The sequence below is a fragment of the Lutra lutra genome, chromosome 8, assembly GCF_902655055.1.
Source record: "Lutra lutra chromosome 8, mLutLut1.2, whole genome shotgun sequence".
Taxonomy (NCBI): Eukaryota; Metazoa; Chordata; class Mammalia; order Carnivora; family Mustelidae; genus Lutra; species Lutra lutra.
Window position 1 is genome coordinate 27,468,698 of NC_062285.1, and position 23,360 is coordinate 27,492,057.

General features: G+C 36.4%; 1 protein-coding gene across 3 annotated transcripts in view; it reads left to right on the plus strand.

Moving 5' to 3' along the window:
* The window catches only part of UPF2 (UPF2 regulator of nonsense mediated mRNA decay), a 115,507-nt gene that overhangs the window by 10,378 nt on the left and 81,769 nt on the right, over positions 1-23,360 (plus strand). For all 3 annotated transcript variants that reach the window (XM_047740860.1, XM_047740861.1, XM_047740863.1), the window contains exons 3-5: positions 35-814; positions 10,841-11,001; positions 19,363-19,560. In XM_047740860.1, coding sequence (XP_047596816.1) covers positions 35-814; positions 10,841-11,001; positions 19,363-19,560 — 1,139 coding nt within the window. The remainder of the gene's footprint in view (positions 1-34; positions 815-10,840; positions 11,002-19,362; positions 19,561-23,360) is intronic.

Sequence of the window (23,360 nt, forward strand, 5' to 3'; positions counted from 1 at the left end):
AGGTATTTTATTTACGTGTTTGTTTTTTATGTAGAGAGAAGGAGGAATCCCTTCAGCTTCATCAGGAAGCCTGGGAACGACATCAGTTAAGGAAGGACCTTCGTAGCAAAAACCAAAATGCTCCAGACAACCGACCAGAGGAAAATTTCTTCAGCCGACTAGACTCAAGTTTGAAGAAAAATACTGCTTTTGTCAAGAAACTAAAAACTATTACGGAACAACAGAGAGACTCCTTGTCCCATGATTTTAATGGCCTAAATTTAAGCAAATACATTGCAGAAGCTGTAGCTTCTATTGTGGAAGCAAAGCTAAAAATATCTGATGTGAACTGTGCTGTGCACTTGTGCTCTCTCTTTCACCAGCGTTATGCCGACTTCGCTCCATCACTTCTTCAGGTTTGGAAAAAACATTTTGAAGCGAGGAAAGAAGAGAAAACGCCTAACATTACCAAGTTAAGAACTGATTTGCGTTTCATTGCAGAATTGACAATAGTTGGGATTTTCACTGATAAGGAAGGTCTTTCCTTAATCTATGAACAGCTAAAAAATATTATTAATGCTGATCGGGAATCCCATACTCATGTTTCTGTGGTGATTAGTTTTTGTCGACATTGTGGAGATGATATAGCTGGACTTGTGCCACGGAAAGTGAAGAGTGCTGCAGAGAAGTTTAATTTGAGTTTTCCTCCTAGTGAGATAATTAGTCCAGAGAAACAACAACCTTTCCAGAATCTTTTAAAAGAATACTTTACATCTTTGACCAAACACCTGAAAAGGGACCACAGGGAGCTTCAGAATACTGAGAGACAAAACAGGTGATTTTCAAATATTTCTCAGAATTGAGAATTTGTTTTGGAGCTCATACTTAAAAATTTCCAAAGTCTTCATTCATGCCACTGAAAGAACTTGTGGAAAGGGCTCATTGCAGGTGATTTCTTAACATTTCCAGGAGAATTTCAAAGTCCCAGTCTAAGTACTCATGTTTAAATGGGAGTCTGTGATAGATTTTATTTATAAATTTGAAAGAAATCTGGCAAGTATATGGTGATTTTTACTTTGTGGATGTGTTTTCTTCCTGTGACTTAAAAAAAGACTCCTTGATGTTGAGGGATAAATTTTCTTTTTCTGTCGCTTGAACATAACCTGCTGTTATTTTTGTGTGTTTTGTTGTGCCCTCTCTATAATAGTTTTGCTTTCATTGTTTTGTATCCTTCTTATTGATGTCACTGTTGATACTACTACTTCTTAGAAGATGAGTCATTAGAGCAGAAATGAGAAAAAGTACAAGTTAGATGTGAAAAAAAATTTCTTAAATGCTACTATGTAAAGTGCATTTATAGGAGTCTTTCTCCTGGGAACATCCATTTAAAGTTTCAGGGAATAATGTGGAATAATGTAGGCCTGTGGTAATTAGTGAAGATACCTGATTGAGCGGCCACCTTTGACTGCTGCGTAGCCTCTGTACCTGGAAGGTATCAACAAGTTAGAAGCTGGGAGGCGTCAACAAGTGAGAAGCTGATGTAGTTGGTGGGCAGTAGATCCGTTTTTATGGAGGGTGGATTTGGAGGAGGGCTGAGGAGTACAGAAAGGAGACAACAGCAGTAACGTTTGGCTGAGTACTTTGCACCCGTTTAAAGTGCATGGTTAAGAGTCTGAAATTGCTGTTTTTCAAGAAGTAGTATGGGAGGGTACACTTTATTTCTGTAAACCTGCAGTTGCGAAGGACATGCTGGTTTATTCAGAAGGTGATTGACTTAACTAGAAGCGAAGACTGTAGCAGTACAGTTAGGTCTGCATCAAGATAGGTCCACAGACCATATGACTAAACCGTGATGGTTGAGGGTCACTCAGGATGGGAGAGTTTAAGATGGCAATGGTGTTCCTCAGGGTTTCTTTAAAAAAAAAAAAGAAAAAAAAGATCTTTGTTTTGTGCTTTTGAATAGTGAGGTCTGTTTTAAACTTCGAATAGGCAACTTCAGGGTGTATTTATGTAGTCAGTAATGAGTTTAAAAAGAAAATGGTGGCCCTCTAATTCTTACATATTGAAGGTATCTTAATTACAGCTGACGTAGTGTTTTGTCATTTTCTTAGTCCTTTTTTCCCCCCATATGTTCTACCTAATACCTCATGGCTGATTTTATAGTATGCTTTGATTACTTTTTATTGGCTACTTTAGGGATTTTGTGTGTGTGTTTACTTCTGATTGGCCTCAAGGGAGCTTAGAGGGTAGAGTCTATAATGATTTAATCCAATCATCTTACCAGTGCAGGAGTCCATTTTATAGATTATCTGACAGATAAAGTATTCTTTCTTTGAAAGTGCCATTCCAGTGTTGGCACACCTACTTACTGGGAATTCAAGCGGCAATTTAACTTCCAATAAAATGGTTCCCTTTGATTTAACTTCTGATAAATCTGGATTTTGATTTCTGGTTCAATGAAATAAAGCGGCTTAAAATGGGGGTTCATGAACTGTTTACCTATTTGCAATGAATTAAGTATAGGAACAGACAAAGCATTTAGACATCTTAATAACAGTTTTCCATAGTTCTTATATTGTTACTGTATTTTATAAAAGCATCTGCCGTGATGAGGAAAAAAAACTAATTCCTTTACCATAGGTAGTTTGAGAAACACTGATGTGGGACATGTCTCCTCTTTCATAACCATGATAATAGTTCAGATGTTTGCAGACTGCTAGGATGTTTCCCTTTTCATCTTCTCAAGGCTAAACGCCTCTTGTTCCTTCAGCTTGTTGCATGATTCCTACACGCCTATCCTTAGGACATTCGTTTTGGATGCATTTTTTTCCTACTGTAACCTCAGATTCCATTGCTTTTTATAGCTGCCTTGTCATTCTTTTGACTGTGAACTTGTATATACCAGAAGATTAATTTCTCAAATGAACCGCTGCCAGACCAGTTCTTCACCTTGAACTAGTGGAAATCATCTCTTAAATCTGAATGCATTTACCTCTTTCAACTTTTTAATTTTATTTTTTTTTTAAAGATTTTATTTATTTGACAGACAGAGATCACAAGTAGGCAGAGAGGCAGGCAGAGAGAGAGGAGGAAGCAGGCTCCCTGCTGAGCAGAGAGCCCGATGCGGGGCTCGATCCCAGGACCCTGAGACCATGACCTGAGCCGAAGGCAGAGGCTTTAACCCACTGAGCCACCCAGGCGCCCCTCTTTCAACTTTATTTAGATGTTTTTGGCATATTACTTTATCCTAATGATAATTTTGAATATTGATTATGTTATTATCTGCTGTCTATATTATTATGTACTTACATGCTGGTCCCATTCACCTTTGATAAGCAGATCTGTTCTTTTATATTATTCAAGTCGTCATGAAAATTTTGAATGGGATGTAGTGTTAAGAGCATGATTTTGTGGCCTTTACCTAGAAATTTTTACTCATTTAAAGAGAACTGTTGGGGCGCCTGGGTGGCTCAGTGGGTTAAGCCGCTGCCTTCGGCTCAGGTCATGATCCCAGGTCCTGGGTTCAAGCCCCACATCGGGCTTTCTGCTCGGCGGGGAGCCTGCTTCCTCCTCTCTCTCTGCCTGCCTCTCTGCCTACTTGTGATTTCTCTCTGTCAAATAAATAAATAAAATCTTTAAAAAAAAAATTTTAAAAAAAAAAAATAAAGAGAACTGTTAACGTGTGGTTATTAGAGGAGGTTATTTACCTAGTATAAATTGACCTAGCATTGTAGCAGTCATTTTATCATGGGATACTGTCTACTTAGATGTAATAATTTGGGATATGGGAAAAAAATTTTTTTTTAAGATTTTATTTATTTGACAGAGAGAGAGTGAGAGTACAAGCCAGGTGACAGAGGAAGAGGGAGAAGCAGGTCCTCTGCTGAGCAGGGAGCCCAGTGTGGGGCTTGATCCCAGGACCCTGGCAAAATGACCTGAGCTGAAGGCAGCTGCTTAACTGACTGAGCCATTCAGGCAGCCAGGGAGATGGGAAAGTCTTAATCACAGTATAGAAAATAATTGGCCTATAGCTTAATAAATAACTCATGCCTTAGGATAGCTTTAAATTGAGCAGCCTCTGTAGTGTAGATTTGAATACCTGACTGACCGAGAGAACATGAGGAATGGATTAGTGGAGTCCCTTGGCCTAGTATTAGTACATCACAGTATACTGTTAAAATGACCAGTTTCCCAAGGTTTCCCCTTCCTGGTCATTACCCAGTAGGTGTTTTGAGATTATTCTACATCATGGGAACAATTGTGGACAATAGTCTACCCAGTAAGGTTTCTTTTAGGCATGTTGATGCTGGAAATCTCAGTGCTGAGCTAGCGGATATTTAAGACTCATGCGGTTAAATTACTTTAAGCCTTTATTCAATATCTTAATAATGACAGTTAAAAAAATGCTTTCTATTTTCAGTCTGTGAGACCTAAATGCTTTGGGTCATTTTAATTAACTTGGGAGATGGCACTGTTCATAGAGGTTGTGAAGTCTTTGTCTATACTCATTAAAGTCTATACTTAAGAATTCTTTCAGCCAAATTAAAAAAATAGAATAATAAAATCTCTGGTATTTTCTAAGAGACACTAATGAGTGAATGAAGACAGTGACTGGATAAGACCTGTTGAGCCTTAGCTGTTCTTTTCTCATGTTACGTGGGCTGATACTACAGGTATTAGATAGCTAGTTCTGTTTCAAAGCCCCTATAAGCAAGTAATACAGCTGACCTTAGGATTTGGTGAATTCTCATAAATTTGACCTTGTTAGCCTTTTGTACCTCAAAGAACTTTTAAAATACATTTTGATTAAGTTATTGATCCTGGGAAGTATAATTAATACTTACACATTTGAAAATATCTGGTAACATCTGCCAGTTTAGAGTTAATAGCTTTAACTTGGTAGGTTTTGCTTTTTATAATATTCAGTGCTCTTTTTACTTAAAATGCTTTGTGCTATGAGATATTATCCTCATGAAGGTAATATGGCCTACTATTTTTTGGCATTTAATAAAAATTGAAGAAATTATTTAATTTTATTAGATATAATTTAATATGTAACTGTTTCTTGCAGAAGTGAAATCATGAATTCATATATTAAGTCAGTTCTTGCTTGAATAATTTTGAAATGTCTTAATTTCTTTCTTTCTCCCTAACTGGTGGGAATGGTGGCAAAAGTTTCTTTTTTCAGTAGTGGTGAATAGGACCTTTATGATAACGTGTTCAGACAGTGCTAAGTGATTTGATTGAAAGTATAGGAGAAAGATAAGTAGAATGTAGGCTTTCTCCATTGTTAATAAAATCGGAGATTTATTTCATTTATTGCAAATTCATGCAGTATTACTTTGCCAGTGTTAAAACTTAAAAGCACAATAATGTAAAATTAAGTAGTGTTGCTTTTACCTTCCTCTTTCCTTCTAGGTAAGTTGTACCTTGCTTTTATAGGTGGAATGTTTGATAAATTGTATAGCATTTAAGCACTATTAAGATGTTCTTTCACTGTACTTAAGGCTCAACGAGGCTTTAACGATTTTGTAAGTACTCTAAAATTGTTACATCTTTCCTGAAATTCTCTCTCATTCAATGGCTTTGACAGTTATTTAATAAATACTTGATTGAGTAGTTATGCTTATTATGCTTAGTGTCTTTTCATACAGGATTTTAAGACACCCATAACCAAATTTTTTTTTTAAATTTTATTTATTTATTTGACAGAGAGCAGGCACAAGCAGGTGGAGTAGCAGGCAGAGGAAGAGGGAAAAGCAGGCTCCCTTCTGAGCAAGGAGTCTAACACAGGGCTCAATCCCAGGACCCTGGGATCATGACCTGAGCCGAAGGCAGTTGCTTAACCAGCTGAGCCATCTAGGCACCCCATAACCAAATTGTAAAATGAAACCAAAAGAAAATTTCATTGGCTTGAAAATTTGACTAATTGCTAAAGGAGACAAGTGAAACTTAGTTGTTTTTCATAGTCTGCTTTATGATTATTTTTTTCAAGATTTTGGCCATGTGTTCTGTGTTATTTTGCATGACTGTATTAGCTCAAAGCTAAAATGGATTTTCTGTGTTCTTGCCAAGATTTCTTTTCTTTTTTAATTTGGCTAATACAAGATCAAATAATATTTGGCATTGAAGATCTTACCTTTTTCACAGTGGGCTGTGGCATTTTTTTCTCATTAAAATACTGTTGTACATTGATAAAGTGCATCACGTGTTTGATTTTAATTGACCTTCATAGTACCCTTGAAAGAAATACTTCTGTTGTTTTTTTTTTTTGTTTTTTTTTTTTAAGGATTTTATTTATTTATTTGACAGAGAGAGATCACAAGTAGATGGAGAGGAAGGCAGAGAGAGAGAGAGAGAGAGAGGGAAGCAGGCTTCTTGGTGAGCAGAGAGCCCGATGTGGGACTCGATCCCAGGACCCTGAGATCCTGACCTGAGCCGAAGGCAGCGGCTTAACCCACTGAGCCACCCAGGCGCCCCAGAAATACTTCTGTTTTGAAGGTGATCAGATCAAGGGATTAAAGAGCTTGCCCATTGTGATTTATATAGCAAGTGACAGATAAAGTTCTTTCATACCTCGTCATATTGTACTTTTCACAATTTCCATATTACTCATCTTCATCTCCATTTAGTATTTGTACTTGATTTTAAAGTGTCTGGTAAACACAGTAGCCTCTAAGTACTTACCAAGTGAGATCCAAACAGAAGAACCCGAAGGAATATAAAATAAACACCCCAGTGTGAGAAGGCTTGCTGTTGATATATGCATTTGAGAGACATTCTGATTTCAGTATAGGGTACCAAGTGGGTAATTTTAATTTGGGAGGCAGTATAGTCTAATAGTTGTAAGCATGGACTCTGGAGCCAGTCTCCTTGGGTTCAAATCTTAGATCTGTTATTTACTCAGTTCTGTAATTCTTGGCAAGTTATCTCACATCTCTATGCTTCAGTTTTCTCTTTGTGAAATGGAATAATAGCAGTCTACCTCTGAGATAAATATGAGTGATGCAGTGAATTCATGTGTAAAAGCACTTTTAATACCAGTATCTGGCTCATTATAAGTATAAATGCGAGTTTATTATTTGTAATATATTGCCTGCTTAATCCTTCAGAAAGACTTGATGAGAATTTCTCTTGTGCCTTTTGATGATTTTGAAAATGTGTATTTTTAAAACAATGCAAAACAACAGTAAACAGTATATAAAATAAAAGAACAAGAGTGTCAAGCAATAAGAAAGATTTAAAAAGGAGGGGCGCCTGGGTGGCTCAGTGGGTTAAGCCGCTGCCTTCGGCTCAGGTCATGATCTCAGGGTCCTGGGATCGAGTCCCGCATCGGGCTCTCTGCTCAGCAAGAGGCCTGCTTCCCTCTCTCTCTCTCTGCCTTCCTCTCCGTCTACTTGTGATCTCTCTCTGTCAAATAAATAAATAAAATCTTTAAAAAAAAAAAAAAGATTTAAAAAGGAAAACAAAACAAAAATATGTCTTTTAATAGAATTTTTTTGAGGCATTTATGACTTTTCTTATGAGAGAGAATGCTCCATTCAAGAATGGACTATTTGATATTTTCTGTCAGCTTTACAGTGTTGAATTAGTAATATAAAAAACACTGGAAATCAAAGATTGATGTACCTTAGGATTGCTTCCAGATAGTGATAACTCATCATCGAGTGAAGGAGGTCTACTATCTTGTATTTTTATTATAATGAATAAGATTTGGAATTAATTTTGTTTTCATTGCTTTTTTATATCTTTAAAATGCTCCCAGTAACTCCCTATTTTATAGTGATGTCATGAGAGAGAATGTACTCACTTGCAATACATTTAACAGATAATGATTCAGTGAACTCTAATTATAGCACGGATTGGCAAACTATGGCCCACAGGCCAGGTAGACCCACCACTATTTTTTAAAACAGCTGGTGAGCTAAGAATAAGAATGGTTAGAAAAAAAATCAAAAGAGGAATATTTTGTGAAATACTAAGATTATATGAGTTCAAATTTCAGTGTCCATAGATAAAGTTTTATTGGAACATAGTCATGCTCATTTGTTTATGTATTATCTATGGCTGCTTTTGTGCCGTATCAGCAGAGTTGAGTAGCTGCAACAAAGAATGTGTGGTTTGTAAAGCCTAAAATACTTATATCTGGACACTTTGCAGAAATAGTTTGCTAACCTCTAATTTATGACCATCTCAAAAAGAATGGCTTCTATTCAACTTTCTGAATATATGTCCTTCTAAAGAGATTGTAATTAAAATGATATGCGATAAATCATGTATTTAGCTTGATTTTGCATAGTGATATAGTCCCATGGAATTCTCATAAGAAAATTTGGTGAGATTTATACAAGAGAGTAGGTACTTTGGTCAAATGTGCTGCATAATGTTTAGTTCCCTCATATAGGTCTTCTAAAAAAGTTAATCAAACTGAAAATCTTTTCCAGGGGATTTCATAAACATAAAAAACTGCCATGTATGGTACAGTCATTAAAAGTTGTTTCATTTTAATTTGATGGGCACTTCTAAATGACTCTAGGGATTTTGAATGTTCAGGTACCTATGATGCATTTATTTCTCTGCTTGAAATTTATAGTCTTACGAGGTGTTGTATGTTTAGTCTGATGCTTAGTAAATATATTAAATAAATGGTCAAGGAAAATATGTAGGACTAGGTAAATTTTGTGTATGACAGAACTCTTCCAATGCCATTTCATTGATATCTTGTGCTGCTTGCTAAGCTTTTAGTGTAAGAGATGATTAGAAAATACATCTACCAAAACCTAAGCTTTTGTCCTGAGGACTGTTCTCGCTAGGTTTGACCTAAGCACATGTAAGTTAAGCAGTTAGGTAAAATAGTACTGTTAAAAAATTTGATCATGGAATTGAGCTTTGGGGGAGTGTGGGAATTACCTCTGGAGCTTCAGAATTTCTAATTTGTTTTAGGGTGATTGGAAAGGAACTGGATTGTGTACAGAGGGAACTATCATAGAATTAAATCACTGTTAATTGATCGACTGCGAAGTCACAGGCAGATGTTTGAAAATGAGATTGATATTGGAGAAAGTATCAGTCTTTTACGTTGTGATAAAATAGTCATCACTTTATTACTGTTTATATATTATAAATGCTTGGTGAATGTATAACCTAAAACTGCATATATGTTCTTCAGATTACTAGAATGTCAGAACTTGTTAGAGAAAGTTCCAGGTTCTGTTATTTTGAGATGTTTTCCAATTTCTTTTCAAGTACTGAAGTAATTTTGCATCTTAATTGTCAGTAGATGTTTTGAAATCTCTCAGGACTGTTACTATCACTCTGAACATAATCTTATAGTTAATCTTACAGTAAATCTTACAGAATAAACTGAAGTTTTTATTGACTAACATTTTTTCTAATAGTACACTGCAGAACATTTTAGAATAGGCTACTTTTGAGTATTAATTTAAACAATTTACTTAATTTTAGTGTCTTTTTTATCTTCAAAAATGATACAACTTCTAATTAAAAGTTCTAACAGGCTTCCTCATTCAGAGTAATAGTCATTGCTTTCATGAGTTCAGTGTTTTTGAATGTTTTGGGTTTAGAATTCATTCATAAAACTTACTGAAAGAATTTTTTCCTGTAAAATTAGTTTGAAATCAGTGGTTAAAGAGAGAAACTCTATTCTTGTTCGTTGAATGATACTAATGTACTTTTAAATAGTAAGAAAATGAGTGAAAATTCTTCGTTTTGGATTCCTAATAGGCTGGATTTGAAAACAGAAGATTGGATTTAACGAATAGTATCCTATGCGTTGATCTACCCTGTGCTTATAATGGGAGCTGATATTCCTAACTTAGAAAATGTTGGCTGGAATGTTATAGCATTTAAACAAAAGTTTATGTGGGTAGAAATCGGGTAAGATAGGAAAATTTGGAAATTGTTCTAGGTAAGCTGGGATGAATACATTTAGGCATGGTTTTTCACTTTATTTTCTGTAACTCTTAATAAGATAACATCACCAAAAAACACCTCATTTTCTTCCTTGTTCATAAGAAAACTCAAATGACAAGTAATAAAAAACTTTTGCATATTTTGAAAATAACTTTATTTATATTTATAATTGGCTTTTTGAAACATACTGTATTTGCAGTAAGGTTTTACATTTCACATGTTATTATGTATGTACTTAGTCATAAATAGATGCAGGTATAGACATCTCAGCTATCTGTTTATATAGTAAGATTTTTATTTCACTGTTCATTTTGAAAATTTTCAATAGTTCTGTATTTCTGATTATGGGTGGCTTATTAGTGATTTGTTTGTAGAGTGGAAGACTAGTTGTATTCTCTGTTCCTGAGATGGCCTGGCCTTGCTTAAGTGTGTTGCTCCATTAATATTCATTAAATGGATAAATAACCAGTACTTGTACAGTAAACTGAGATGTGGGCTTTTTCAAAAAATCTTGATTCAAATCATTGTAAAAAAAATTTAAGGATACTGATTTTATAACCTGTTGTTTTGAATAGTAACTTTTTTAGGTATGTTAAGTATTTTTGATTAACTATCTAAAGGGAGTATTTTTAACAAAATACTTTTAAAATAATTTTTAATTAGTGGCATTGTCAAATTTTACATTTCTGCAGGCATAGTTAATCACAATCACCTTTGAAGAATTAATGTTGAAATTTAATTGCTTAGGTGAATTTGATTATACCAGTTTTAATTTTCAGATACATCTTGAAAATGTTAATAAAAATAAATTGAAGAAAATATACAAAAAGCTTATGTGATAAAATTTTATGGAACATTCCCAGTGTAACAATACATGATCGCATGTATTTTGATGAGATTATCAGATTATTTCATCATTTGTTTATAGGCGTATTCTCCATTCTAAAGGGGAGCTAAGTGAAGATAGACATAAACAGTATGAGGAATTTGCTATGTCATATCAGAAGCTGCTGGCAAATTCTCAATCCTTAGCAGACCTCTTGGATGAAAATATGCCAGATCTTCCTCAAGACAAACCAACACCAGAAGGTAAGATAGCCCTAAAAACATTGTGATTTTTCAGTAAGCACTATCACTTGTCTTTACTTTGTCAGGTGTATAGTATTGAAAATTTAAGTTTTAAACATGCCTTTAAAATGTTTTAAATGAAGTACAGTGTTAAGACCTAATAAGGACTTTGGGGGCGCCTGGGTGGCTCAGTGGGTTAAAGCCTCTGCCTTCGGCTCGGGTCATGATCCCAGGGTCCTGGGATCGAGCCCCGCATCGGGTTCTCTGCTCAGCAGGGAGCCTGCTTCCCCCTCTCTCTCTGCCTGCCTCTCTGCCTATTTGTGATCTCTGTCTGTCAAATAAATAAATAAATAAAATCTTAAAAAAAAAAAAAGACCTAATAAGGACTTTGAAAAGCTGCTATTTGAAACACTCCTATGAATGGAAAAGGCTTTGCACTCAGAGAACAATAATTAACTCATGATTTTATGATGCAGTCCTTCGGGTTCTTTTATATTAGGTATCTTTGAATTATATCCAACAGGGGCCTCTTTTTTTTTTTTTAAGATTTTATTTATTAGAGCAAGCACATTTCAGTGGGCAGGGAGGAAAAGAGCGGGAGGGAGAGGGAAAGAATCTAAGAATCTCAAGCAGACTCTGTGCTGAGCGTGGGTGGAGCAGGTCACTGCGCTAGATCCCACAACCCTGAGATCATGACCTGAGCGAAAACCAAGAGTTGGACACTTAACCAACTGAGCAGCCCAGGTACCTCCACTAGGGGCCTGTCTTAAACCATAGTTGGGGTTATAAAAAGGATTCATTTTATTTTTCATAAGGTGGAATGGATTTTTGGGATTCTAATATTTTTTATATTTATTTTTAATCTATTTGTTTTGAATGATACAGTATCTTAAATTGTTATTTAGAATTAAAAGTTACCTTACAGTTTTGTGAGATAAATTGTTTATCATTTTGTGAGATGAGTTTTCCATACTATTTCAAAGGTGTTTTAAAGTTCCATTTTGATTGTCCTTAGGTTGGTAGGGCTCTTAATACATTAATCTGTCACATCAGCTACTTTATATAATAATTATATTTACATTAGTAGGTGTGTTAATGTGTTACTAATCCTCAAGCTATCTGGCAATCCTGTTCACTTAAGAATTTTAAGAGTAAAGTATTTGCAAGATAGCCTTCTATAATACCAAAAGATATTTTGTATTTTACATCTCAATAAGAAACACATAGTGTATAGTGTGAATGTATTTATTTTATTAAATTTATATATAATCATGTGTATAATGCCTACTAATTTTTATATCCCTTCATCAGTGAACCTCAAAATTTTTGGTTTTTTAAAAGAAGTTCCACCGTGAGCGCTTGGGTGGCTCAGTGGGTTAAAGCCTCTGCCTTCGGCTCAGGTCATGATCCCAGGGTCCTGGGATCGAGTCCCACATCGGGCTCTCTGCTCAGCAGGGAGCCTGTTTCTCTGTCTCTCTCTGCCTACTCTTGATCTCCATCGGTCAAATAAATAAATAAAATCTTAAAAAAAAAAAAAAAAAGAAGTTCCACTGTATAATTTGTGTTTGTTTTAATCTGGCAGGCTTCTTGGAACTTTTCAGTATATTTATTGCATTTTAGAACCAAAATCTTTGATATTGTTTGGCATTGATTTGGTATTGATTTATTTCTACTGAAATTTAAGGTAGTTCTTTTTTTTTTTTTTTTTTTAAAGATTTTATTTAGTTATTAGAGAGAGAGAGAGGTCACAAGTAGGCAGAGAGGCGGGCAGAGAGAGAGAGGAGGAAGCAGGCTCCCTGCGGAGCAGAGAGCCCGACGTGGGGCTCGATCCCAGGTCCCTGGGATCATGACCCGAGCCGAAGGCAGAGGCTTTAACCCACTGAGCCACTCAGGCGCCCCTAAGGTAGTTCTTTTAATGTTAAATGACTTGAAAAGTATTTTTAGGCATTTTCCAGAGGTAATAGGCCAACACAAAATTCTGTCCTCATTTTAAAAGATATATATATTTTTTTCAAAGATTTTATTTATTTATTTGACAGAGATCACAAGTAGGCAGAGAGGGAGGCAGAGAGAGAGAGAGAGAGAGAGAGAGAAGCAGGCTCCCTGCTGAGCAGAGAGCCCGACGTGGGGCTCGATCCCAGGACTCTGGGATCATGACCTGAGCTGAAGGCAGAGGCTTAACCCACTGAGCCACCCAGGCGCCCCTTAAAAAGATATTTTAACCAGGTATAGAATTTTAGGGTGACTTTTTTTTCTTTGAATACTTTTTAAATTATTTATTTATTTATTTATTTTTACATATTGTGTATTTTTCCTCTGGCTGCTTTAAAATTTCTTAATTATGATGTGGCTAGGTGTGGTTTTCTTTATTGGATTTCCTGAATCTTTGAGTTTATAATTTTCATCAAATTCAGAGAATCCTGACCCTTTTTTCTTCAAATATATTTTCTGTTACTCTTCCACCTGCTACAGAGATGTAATTATAACTATGTTAGGTGGTTTGAAGTTGTCCTTTTTATTCTATAATACTTTTTTCTCTGTGTTTTGTATTGGATAGTTTCTATTGCTGTGTCTTCAAATTCACTAGTCTTTTATTTTACAGTGTCTGATATACTATTAATCTTTTTTAAAAAGATTTATTTAAGAGGGAGAGAAAGCACAAATGGAAGGGGCAGAGTGGGAGAGGGAGAGAGAATCTCAAGCAGACTCTGTGCTGATCTTGTGCTTGATCTCACAATGCTGAGATCATTACCTGAGCTGAAACCAAGAGTCTGATGATCAGCTGTGCTACCCAGGTGCCCCGTATTATTAATATTAGAGATGTAATTTTTATTTCTAGAAGCTTGTTATATTTTCCATGGTCTCAAACATGCTTAGTCTATCTCCTAGTTTATTGAGTATATGAAATATAGTTAGAATATCTGTTTTAATGTCCTTATTTACTAATTTTATCATATATATCATTTCTGTGTTGGTTTTTAATTAAGTGATTTATCTTCTCTACAGCTCTTGTATTTTTCCTACATTTTGCCTTTTCATCATATTTAAATTGGATAACTGCTGGATAGTTTTGTATTTTTTTTTTAAACACTATTCTTTTTTTTTTTTAAGTCTTTATTTTATTTATTTATTTGACAGACGAAGATCACAAGTAGGAAGAGAAGCAGGCAGAGAGAGAGAGGAGGAAGCAGGCTCTCCGCAGAGTGGAGAGCCCAATGCGGGGCTCGATCCCGGGACCCTGGAATCATGACCTGAGCCAAAGGCAGAGGCTTTAACCCACTGAGCCACCCAGGCGCCCCGATATTTTTGTATTCTTAGAAATATCATTGACCTTCATTCTGGGGCACAGTTAAGCTACTTTGAAACAGTTTTACCCTTTTCAGGTTGGCTTTGTTAGTTGGGATCAGAGCAGCCTTTAGTCTAGGGCTAATTTTCCCTATTACAGAAGCAATATCCTTCTATACTCTATTTGATTTCCCATGAATATTCTATGAAGATTCATAGTAGTTATTTTCCCAATCTCAACAAATTCCCTCAGACATAGGGGCTGATCAGTATTCTGCTGAACATTCAGGAGGAGACCTCTACTGATCTTTAAGGTCTGTCTCTGTGCTTTTCTTCTCTGCGGCACTCTGTCCTGCAGTATCTGGCCACATGGGCTAGAGTCTGGCCACACTCTCAGCTTCTGTTGTTTTCATCTCACCGAGACTTCTGGGGTCTGCTTTACTTCTCCCTTACTTGGCTATACCCTGGAAAATCTTTTTTTTTTTTTTTTTTAAAGATTTTTTTTTTTAAATTTATTTATTTGTCAGAGAGAGAGGGAGAGAGAGCAAGCACAGGCAGACAGAATGGCAGGCAGAGGCAGAGGGAGAAGCAGGCTCCCCGCCAAGCAAGGAGCCCGATGTGGGACTCGATCCCAGGACGCTGGGATCATGACCTGAGCCGAAGGCAGCTGCTTAACCAACTGAGCCACCCAGGCGTCCCTACCCTGGAAAATCTTATCAGGCAATAAGCTATAGGAGTTAATTGTAGGGCTCAGGTTTTTTGTTTCTTCTCTCTAGGAATCACTTTCCTGTGCTATCTTATATCCTGTTCAAAAGCTTATGTATGTATTGTCTGGTTGGTTTTTTTTTAGTTGTTTTTTTTTTTTTTTTTTTAAGATTTTTTTTTTATTTATTTATTTGACAGAGAGATCACAAGTAGGCAGAGAGGCAGGCAGAGAGAGAGGAGGAAGCAGGCTCCCTGCCAAGCAGAGAGCCCGATGCGGGGCTCGATCCCAGGACTCTGAGATCATGACCTGAGCCGAAGGCAGCGGCTTAACCCACTGAGCCACCCAGGCGCCCCTTTTTTAGTTGTTTTAGAACACTGGTACCTCATCTTGGTCTGAAGAGGCCTGAACTTTTTTTTTTTTTTAATTTTTTTTTTTTTAAGATTTTATTTATTTATTTGAGAGAGAGACAGTAAGAGAGAGCATGAGCGAGGAGAAGGTCAGAGGGAGAAGCAGACTCCCCATGGAGCTGGATGCAGGAGCTGGAGCCCGATGCAGGACTCGATCCCGGGACTCCCAGGATCATGACCTGAGCCGAAGGCAGTTGTCCAACCAACTGAGCCACCCAGGCGTCCCGAGGCCTGAACTTTTAAGTGATCAGAATACAGGTTCCTGCCCTGCTGAAATGAGATTGTATTATATATACTGTTCTGCAACTACTCTCTTTTTTACATTTTATTTTTATTTTTTAAGTTTTTTAAAAATTCCAGTCATTTAACATATCGTGTAATATTAGTTTCAGGTGTACAGTATAGTGATTCAATACTTCCATAGGGTATATGTATTTTATGTTTAAATATATAAAGTTAAATATTCTTCCAGAGAAATTTACATGCTACTAGCTATGTGAGAATGAGTTTTTCCTTACGTTCTTACTGTATTGTAGTTCTTGACTTTTATCTTCTGAGTGAGGTTGAGCATCTTTTCTTTAAGTTCATTGGCTGTTTTATATATGTTTGTTTCTCTGTGACATACTTGTTGATATACTTTGAATCCTTTACCCCTGCCTTTTCTTTTTAATCAAATATTTATCTATTTTTAATTAAAGTATAAAAGCACTTTGCATATTTAAGAAATTATTCTTTGTCATATGCATTGCAAATAGTTTCCTGTGATTATCTACTGCTTTTCGACTTTGTAGCATTTTTTTGCTTCTCAGAAGTTGATTTTTTCTTAATTTATAATTACTGTGCAAATGCATTTTTCATATATGTAAAATATTCATGGATATTACAGAGTAGAAAGTGAAAGTCTCTTGTCTTATGCATTCTGCTTTCCAAGCTATCAATGGTTAACAGTTTAATATGCCTCTATCCAGACTTTTTAGTACAAAATACATATGTAAAATACATAATCAGATTTTGATACATAGCTTTCTTGTTAATTTATATAGTATGTTATTTTGTATTAACTTTTCTATTTCAATAACATATTTTTGAGAAATTACTGAATTAAGATAAATATGCTTCATTCTTTTAGTGTCTCATTAATATTACAGAGTGTATAAATGCATTTTGTCAGCCCTTATTGGTAGATATTTAGATTCTGTTCAGTTTTGCTCTGTTACAAACAGTGCTACAGTGAATATCCTTATAAATCATATTCACATTTTCTTTTATTTCTTTGGTATAGATTCCTGGAGGGAATCTTACAGGATCAAAGATTATACTGATCTTAAATATTGATAGATACTGGGGCGCCTGGGTGGTTCAGCGCCTGCCTTTAGCTCAGGTCATGATTCCAGAGTCCGGTATTGAGCCCCATGTGAGCCCCATGTTGGGCTGTGCACAGAGGGGAGCCTGATTCTCCATCTCCCTCTGCCTGCTGCTCACCTGCTTGTGCTCTTTATCTCTCTGTCAAATAAGTAAATAAGGGGCGCCTGGGTGGCTCAGTGGGTTAAGCCGCTGCCTTCGGCTCAGGTCATGATCTCAGGGTCCTGGGATCGAGTCCCGCATCGGGCTCTCTGCTCAGCAGGGAGCCTGCTTCCCTCTCTCTCTCTCTCTCTCTGCCTGCCTCTCCGTCTACTTGTGATCTCTCTCTGTCAAATAAATAAATAAAATCTTTAAAAAAAAAATAAGTAAATAAAATGTTAAAAATAAAATAAAATAAATATTGATAGATACTGACAGATGACAATCCTTAATGCTGTGTTAATTTATACTCTAGATAAGAGAGTGCTTATTTCCCTGTGGGCTTGTCAACATTTGCTTATATCAGTCTTTTAAACATAATCTAATGTGTTGCAGTGATAAATGTTAGTTTTATTTAACGTTATCCTTTTTAGTATTGAGGTTAAGGTTCTTTTCATACGGTCTTTTACTTAACCTGTTCAGGGGCTTTATCCATTTTCTATTGGGATTTTGGTCTTTGGTTGTAGGCCTCTTTATGTTAAGAATATTAATTTCTGCATGGAGGACAAGGGGAGATGGAGAGGGGAGTTGAGGGAAATTGGAAGGGGAGGTGAACCATGAGAGACTATGGACTCTGAAAAACGATCTGGGAATTTTGAAGGGGTGGGGGGTGGGAGGTTGGGGCACCAGGTGGTGGGTATTGTGGAGGGCACAGATTGCATGGAGCACTGGGTGTGGTGCAAAAATAATGAATACTGTTATGCTGAAAAAAAAAAAAAAAAAAAAGAATATTAATTTCTTTGTATGAATATTGCCAGTATTGTCTTCAATTTTGTTTGTCTTCACTTTTGTTCATATATATTTTTTTTAATTTTTTTTAAAAGATTTTATTTATTTATTTGACAGAGATCACAAGTAGGCAGAGAGGCAGGCAGAGAGAGAGGAAGGGAAGCAGGCTCCCTGCTGAGCAGAGAGCCCGATGCGGGACTCGATCCCAGGACCCTGAGATCATGACCTGAGCCGAAGGCAGTGGCTTAACCCACTGAGCCACCCAGGCGCCCTTGTTTATATTTTTCATTGCACAAAAGTTATAAATTTATCAGTCTTTTATACTATATAGGTTTGGTGCTCTGTGTTTAAATATATGTGCTGTAAGGCATATAAGGAGTGTGCTAGGGAGCCAGTGTTGTGTTGATTTTTGTACTTGGTCTTGTTTTTGCTATGAAATGAATCATTTTCTTACGGTTGTTTTTTTTTTTTTTAAAGATTTTATGTATTTATTTGAGAGAAAGAGAAAGAGCATGAGAAGGGGGAGGGTCTGAGGGAGAAGCAGACTCCCTGCTTAGTTTGTGGGACTCAATCCTGGGACTCCAGGACCATGACCTGAGCTGAAGGTGGTTGCTTAACCAGCTGAGCCCAGGCATTCCTCTTATGGTTATTTTTAATCTATATGATCATTCTCCTACTTACAGTTCTAGTTAGGAGAGAAGCACAGTGAGAATAGATAAATTCATGAGTGATCTCATGGTCATGAAGTTGGATATTAATTTTATTCTTCTGATTTTAAGAAGTTATAGTTGTATGTAAAAGGTAGATTCTGTGTGTGTGTGTGTGTGTGTGCATGTACATGTGCAAATATTAGTGTGGTTTTCTACCATCTACTGAAATATTTTCTTATTTTTTCTTCTTCTGTTCTTTTTCAGTTATTTATCACTTGACACTTTATAGCAACCTGCCTTATACCACGGATTATACCAAAGAATCATACCAAAGCTTAAATAGAAACTTATGGTTTACTTCTGGGGCACCTGACTGGCACAATTGGCAGAGCATTGACTCTTTTTTTTTTTTTGAGGGAGGGAGGGGGCGTGTGCGTGCGCGTGTGCGTGCGCGCCCACACACACACACACACACACACACACACACACACGAGTGGGGTGAGGGCAGAGGGAGAAGCAGACTCCCCACTGAGCAGGGGAGCTTGACACAGGGCTCGATCTCAGGAACCTGAGCTCAAGGCAGATGCTTAACCCCCAGAGCCACCCAGGCACCCCAGAGAGCATGTGACTCTTGATCTCAGTGTTGTGACTTTGAGCCCCACATTGGGTACAGGGATTGCTTAAAAAAAAATCTTAAATATTTTTTGGTCTACTTAGGAAGATAATTGTGATTATAAGTGGTACAGAGGGTTGGGAGTCATAAAAAAAATGCTTTATGGGAGATGTGAATATTTTAGGAATGGCGAGGCTTATGTATTTCTTATATAAGAGAAAAAGCATCTTTCACATATGTTGTCCTCTAGTCTGTCCTGATTTGATATTAAAGATGATTACATGAACAGTCCAGAGTATTTGTTGATTGAAGAAGCTTCTATTAATTGAAACACTCCGGATTCATCAGTTGTAAAATAGAAAATATCTTGTTACATGGTTTTGCATACTATACCTGAAATGGTTTTAATTTTCTCTGGCTTATTTTTTGTAGAGCATGGACCTGGAATTGATATTTTTACACCTGGTAAGCCTGGAGAATATGACTTGGAAGGTGGTATATGGGAAGATGAAGATGCTCGGAATTTTTATGAGAACCTCATTGATTTGAAAGCTTTTGTTCCAGCCATCTTGTTTAAAGATAATGAGAAGAGTTGTCAGAATAAGGATTCCAACAAAGATGATTCCAAAGGTAAATTCTAGAGGATAAATTTTTACATTAAGTGCTGTAAAAATTAATTTTAAATTAATATTTGTAAAAGTATTTTTTTTAGTTACTAGTTTTGCAGTATGAACATTGAGTCGTTAGATTAAATAAATGACAGAATAACATGGAATGGAGCATGAAAGGGTGATAGATGACATAATTTCAACAGTACCAAAACATTTATGTTAATGTGAAATAATTTGAAAATGTTTGTTTACAATGTAATGAGTTCATGTGAGATCTTGGTAAGAGCTGAAATTCTCCCAGTTGGAGAATTTTCCCAGTTAGGAGAAGTGTCAGTTCCGTGGAGCTCTTTACCTATAAGACTCTTTCTAGGCCAGATAACCCTAACTCTTTGTGAAGGAGAGTTAATTTAGAGAAATCACAAGCTTTGAGATCATTAACATGGTGGAAGGTCCTGAATACCAGTCACACCATGTTTTCTAAAGGGAATTCTGCCAAATTAGAGATGCGGGGGGAAATGGGAGGGAATGGTGGCAGGGATTTGTAGAGATAGCAGATAATTTTTTTTTTTTTTTAAAGATTTTATTTATTTATTTGACAGAGAGAGATCACAAGTAGACAGAGAGGCAGGCAGAGAGAGAGAGAGAGGGAAGCAGGCTCCCCGCTGAGCAGAGAGCCCGACGCGGGCCTCGATCCCAGGACCCCGAGATCATGACCCGAGCCGAAGGCAGCGGCCTAACCCACTGAGCCACCCAGGCGCCCCAGATAATTTTTTTTTAAATGTACTTTCGTAATCCGATATATTTATTAGGGAACTCGTGTAAAAAAATGATAGCTAGTAATTTTTATTTAATAATCACTTCATGCCAAACATCATTTTAGTACTTTATAAGTAAAACATTGTTTAATTCTCTTAATAATCCTGTGAAGTGCAGCTACTGTTATTGTCCCTGTTTTCAGATGAGGAAACTGGCACGAAAGGGTCGAGTAACTATCCAGGTTTAAGTAACTTAACACAGCTAGTGAGAGGTGTATCTGAAATTTCAGCCTTGTTAATGAATGACTTGGGCCCTAAATTCCTGTGTTAACACTGCTTTTTGAGTTATGTTAAGATTAGTAATTTACGTGCCTTACACTAGAAACTAGAAAGTAATATTCTTTGCTTTTGATGCAGGTATTATAACACATACTTCTAAAACAGTCCATCATTCCTATATCCATGAAACAGTTTCTCTGCATTCCTCCCTTTCTCTAACCCCTGGCAAATATCAATTTGCATTCTGTGTCTGTGGATTTATTTTTAGTGTGTCATATAATTGGAGTCACAAAAGTATGATCTCTTGTCTTTTTCTTAGCATCATGTTTTGGAGGTATATTCACATTGTACTTTTGTCAGTACTCCATTCCTATTTATGGTTGAACTATATTTCATTTTGTGTGTGTATCACATCAGTGGACTTTGAGCTTTTTATTTTTTTAGTTGAAGTATAGTTGACATGTTATATTAGTTTCAGGTGTACAACATTGTGATTAGACAGTTCTGTATGTTGTATGGTACTCACCACTGTAAGTATAGTTATCATCTGTCACCATCCAAAGTTATTATAATAACTACAGACTGGGAGAAGATACTTGCAAATGCTATCTCTGATAAGGGGTTAATATCCAGAATATATAAAGAACTCCTACAACTCAACACCAAAAAGCCACATAATTTGATTAAAACATGGGCAGAGGATCTGAATATACTTTTTTTGAAGAAGACATATAGATGGCCAATAGACCATGAAAAGATGCTCAACACCACTACTCACCAAGGAAATACAAATCAAAACCAGAGTGAGATATCACCTCCCACCAGTCCAAATCCCTGTATCAAAAAGACAAAAAATCAGAGGTGTTGGTGAGAATGTGGAGAAAAAGGGATCTTCATTATTATTGGTGGGAATATGAATTGGTACTACAGATGGAAAACAGTATGGAATTTCCTCAAAAAATTAAAAGTAGAAATATCATACAATCCACTAATTCCACTATTGGGTATTTGGGAGAACAAAAACAGTAATTTGAAAGGATATATGCACCCCTATGTTTATTGTAGCACCATTTACAGTGGTCAGAATGTAGAAGCAAAATAAGTTCCTGTTGATAGATGTGAATGGATAAGGGGATATGGCATATATATAAAATGAAATGTTAGTCATAAGAAAGAATAAAACCTTGGGCGCCTGGTACTCGGGCAGTTAAGTGTTTGCCTTCCTCTCAGGTCATGATCTCAAGGTCCTGGGATGGAGCCCTGCATCTGGACTCCCTGCTCAGCAGGAGGGTCTACTTCTCCCTTTGCCCCTGCCTGCCCCACTCCCCTGCCCCCTCAACTTGTGTTTTCTCACTCACTCTCAAATAAATAAAATCTTTAAAAAAAAAATAGAATAAGATCTTATTTGCAACAATTTGGATGTTGTTGTTGTTAGAGAATATTATGCGAAGTAAAAGAAGTCTGACAAAGACAAATACCATATGATTTCAATTTATATGTGGAATCTGAAAAACAAATGAAAAGAAAAAAAAAAAAACAGAAACATATTTATCAATACACCCAACAAACTGGCGGTTTCCAGAGGGGAGGGATGCAGACGGATGGATGAAATAGGTGAAGGGGATTAAGAAATACAAACTTCTATGTTTAACTTTTAGAACTCTCAAACTGTTTTACAGTGGCTGGACTATGTTAACATTCCTACATTTCTCTACATCCTTATCAGTACTTGTTGTTTTATGATTTTCTTTTTCCTACAGCCGTCCTACTGGGTGTAAAGGTGGTATTGTAGTTTCGATTATGTTTTCCTAATGACTAGTGATGTTGCATATGTTTTCATGTGGTTGGTGACCATTTGCATATCTCTCTCTTTTTTTTTTAAGATTTTATTATTCATTTATTTATTTGACAGAGAGAGAGAGAGAGAGAGAGAGAGAGAGAGATCACAACTAGGCAGAGAGATAGGCAGAGAGAGAGGGAAGCAGGCTCCCTTCTGAGCAGAGAGTGCGATGCGGGGCTCGATCCCAGGCCCCCGGGATCATGACCTGAGCCAAAGGCAGAGGCTTTAACCCACTGAGCCACCCAGGCGCCCCTGCGTATCTCTTTTTAAGTCCTTTGTCTATTTTTTAACTAAGTCATCTTATTGTTGTAAGAATTTTTTAAATATACTGGATATTAGACCCTTATCAGATTTGCAGATATTTTTCCCACTCCGAAGATTGTCTTTTTACTTTCTTGATAATGTCCTTTGACACACAAAAACTTTTTTTTTTAATATTAGACTTCATTTTTTAGAGCTTTAAAGCTTTAGGTTCACAGCAAAATTAAGCTGAAAGTATACAGTTCCCGTATCCCCCGTCCCTCCACACACACATAGCATCCCTCACTGTCAATATCCCAACCACAGTGGTGCATATGTTACAGGTAACATATGTAGTAACATATCACCCAAACACTTAAAGTTTTTAACTGAAAGCTTTTTTTTAAAGGATCAGTTTTGTTTTCCTTTTTCATATATAACATATATTTAAAATGGGGGATAGGGTGGTGCTGCATACTAATTGAAAGAAGAGTAATAAAACAATTTCATTTTATGACATTATTTAGAATCTAAGTTCAAAAGTATACTGAATGTGAAATGAAAAACAGGCTATTTTTTAAAATTTTATTTTTATTTAAATTTAGTTAACATATAATGTATTAATGGTTTCAGAGGTAGAGGTCAGCAATGCATCAGTCTTACATAATACCCAGTGCTCAGTACATTACATATCCTCCTTAATGT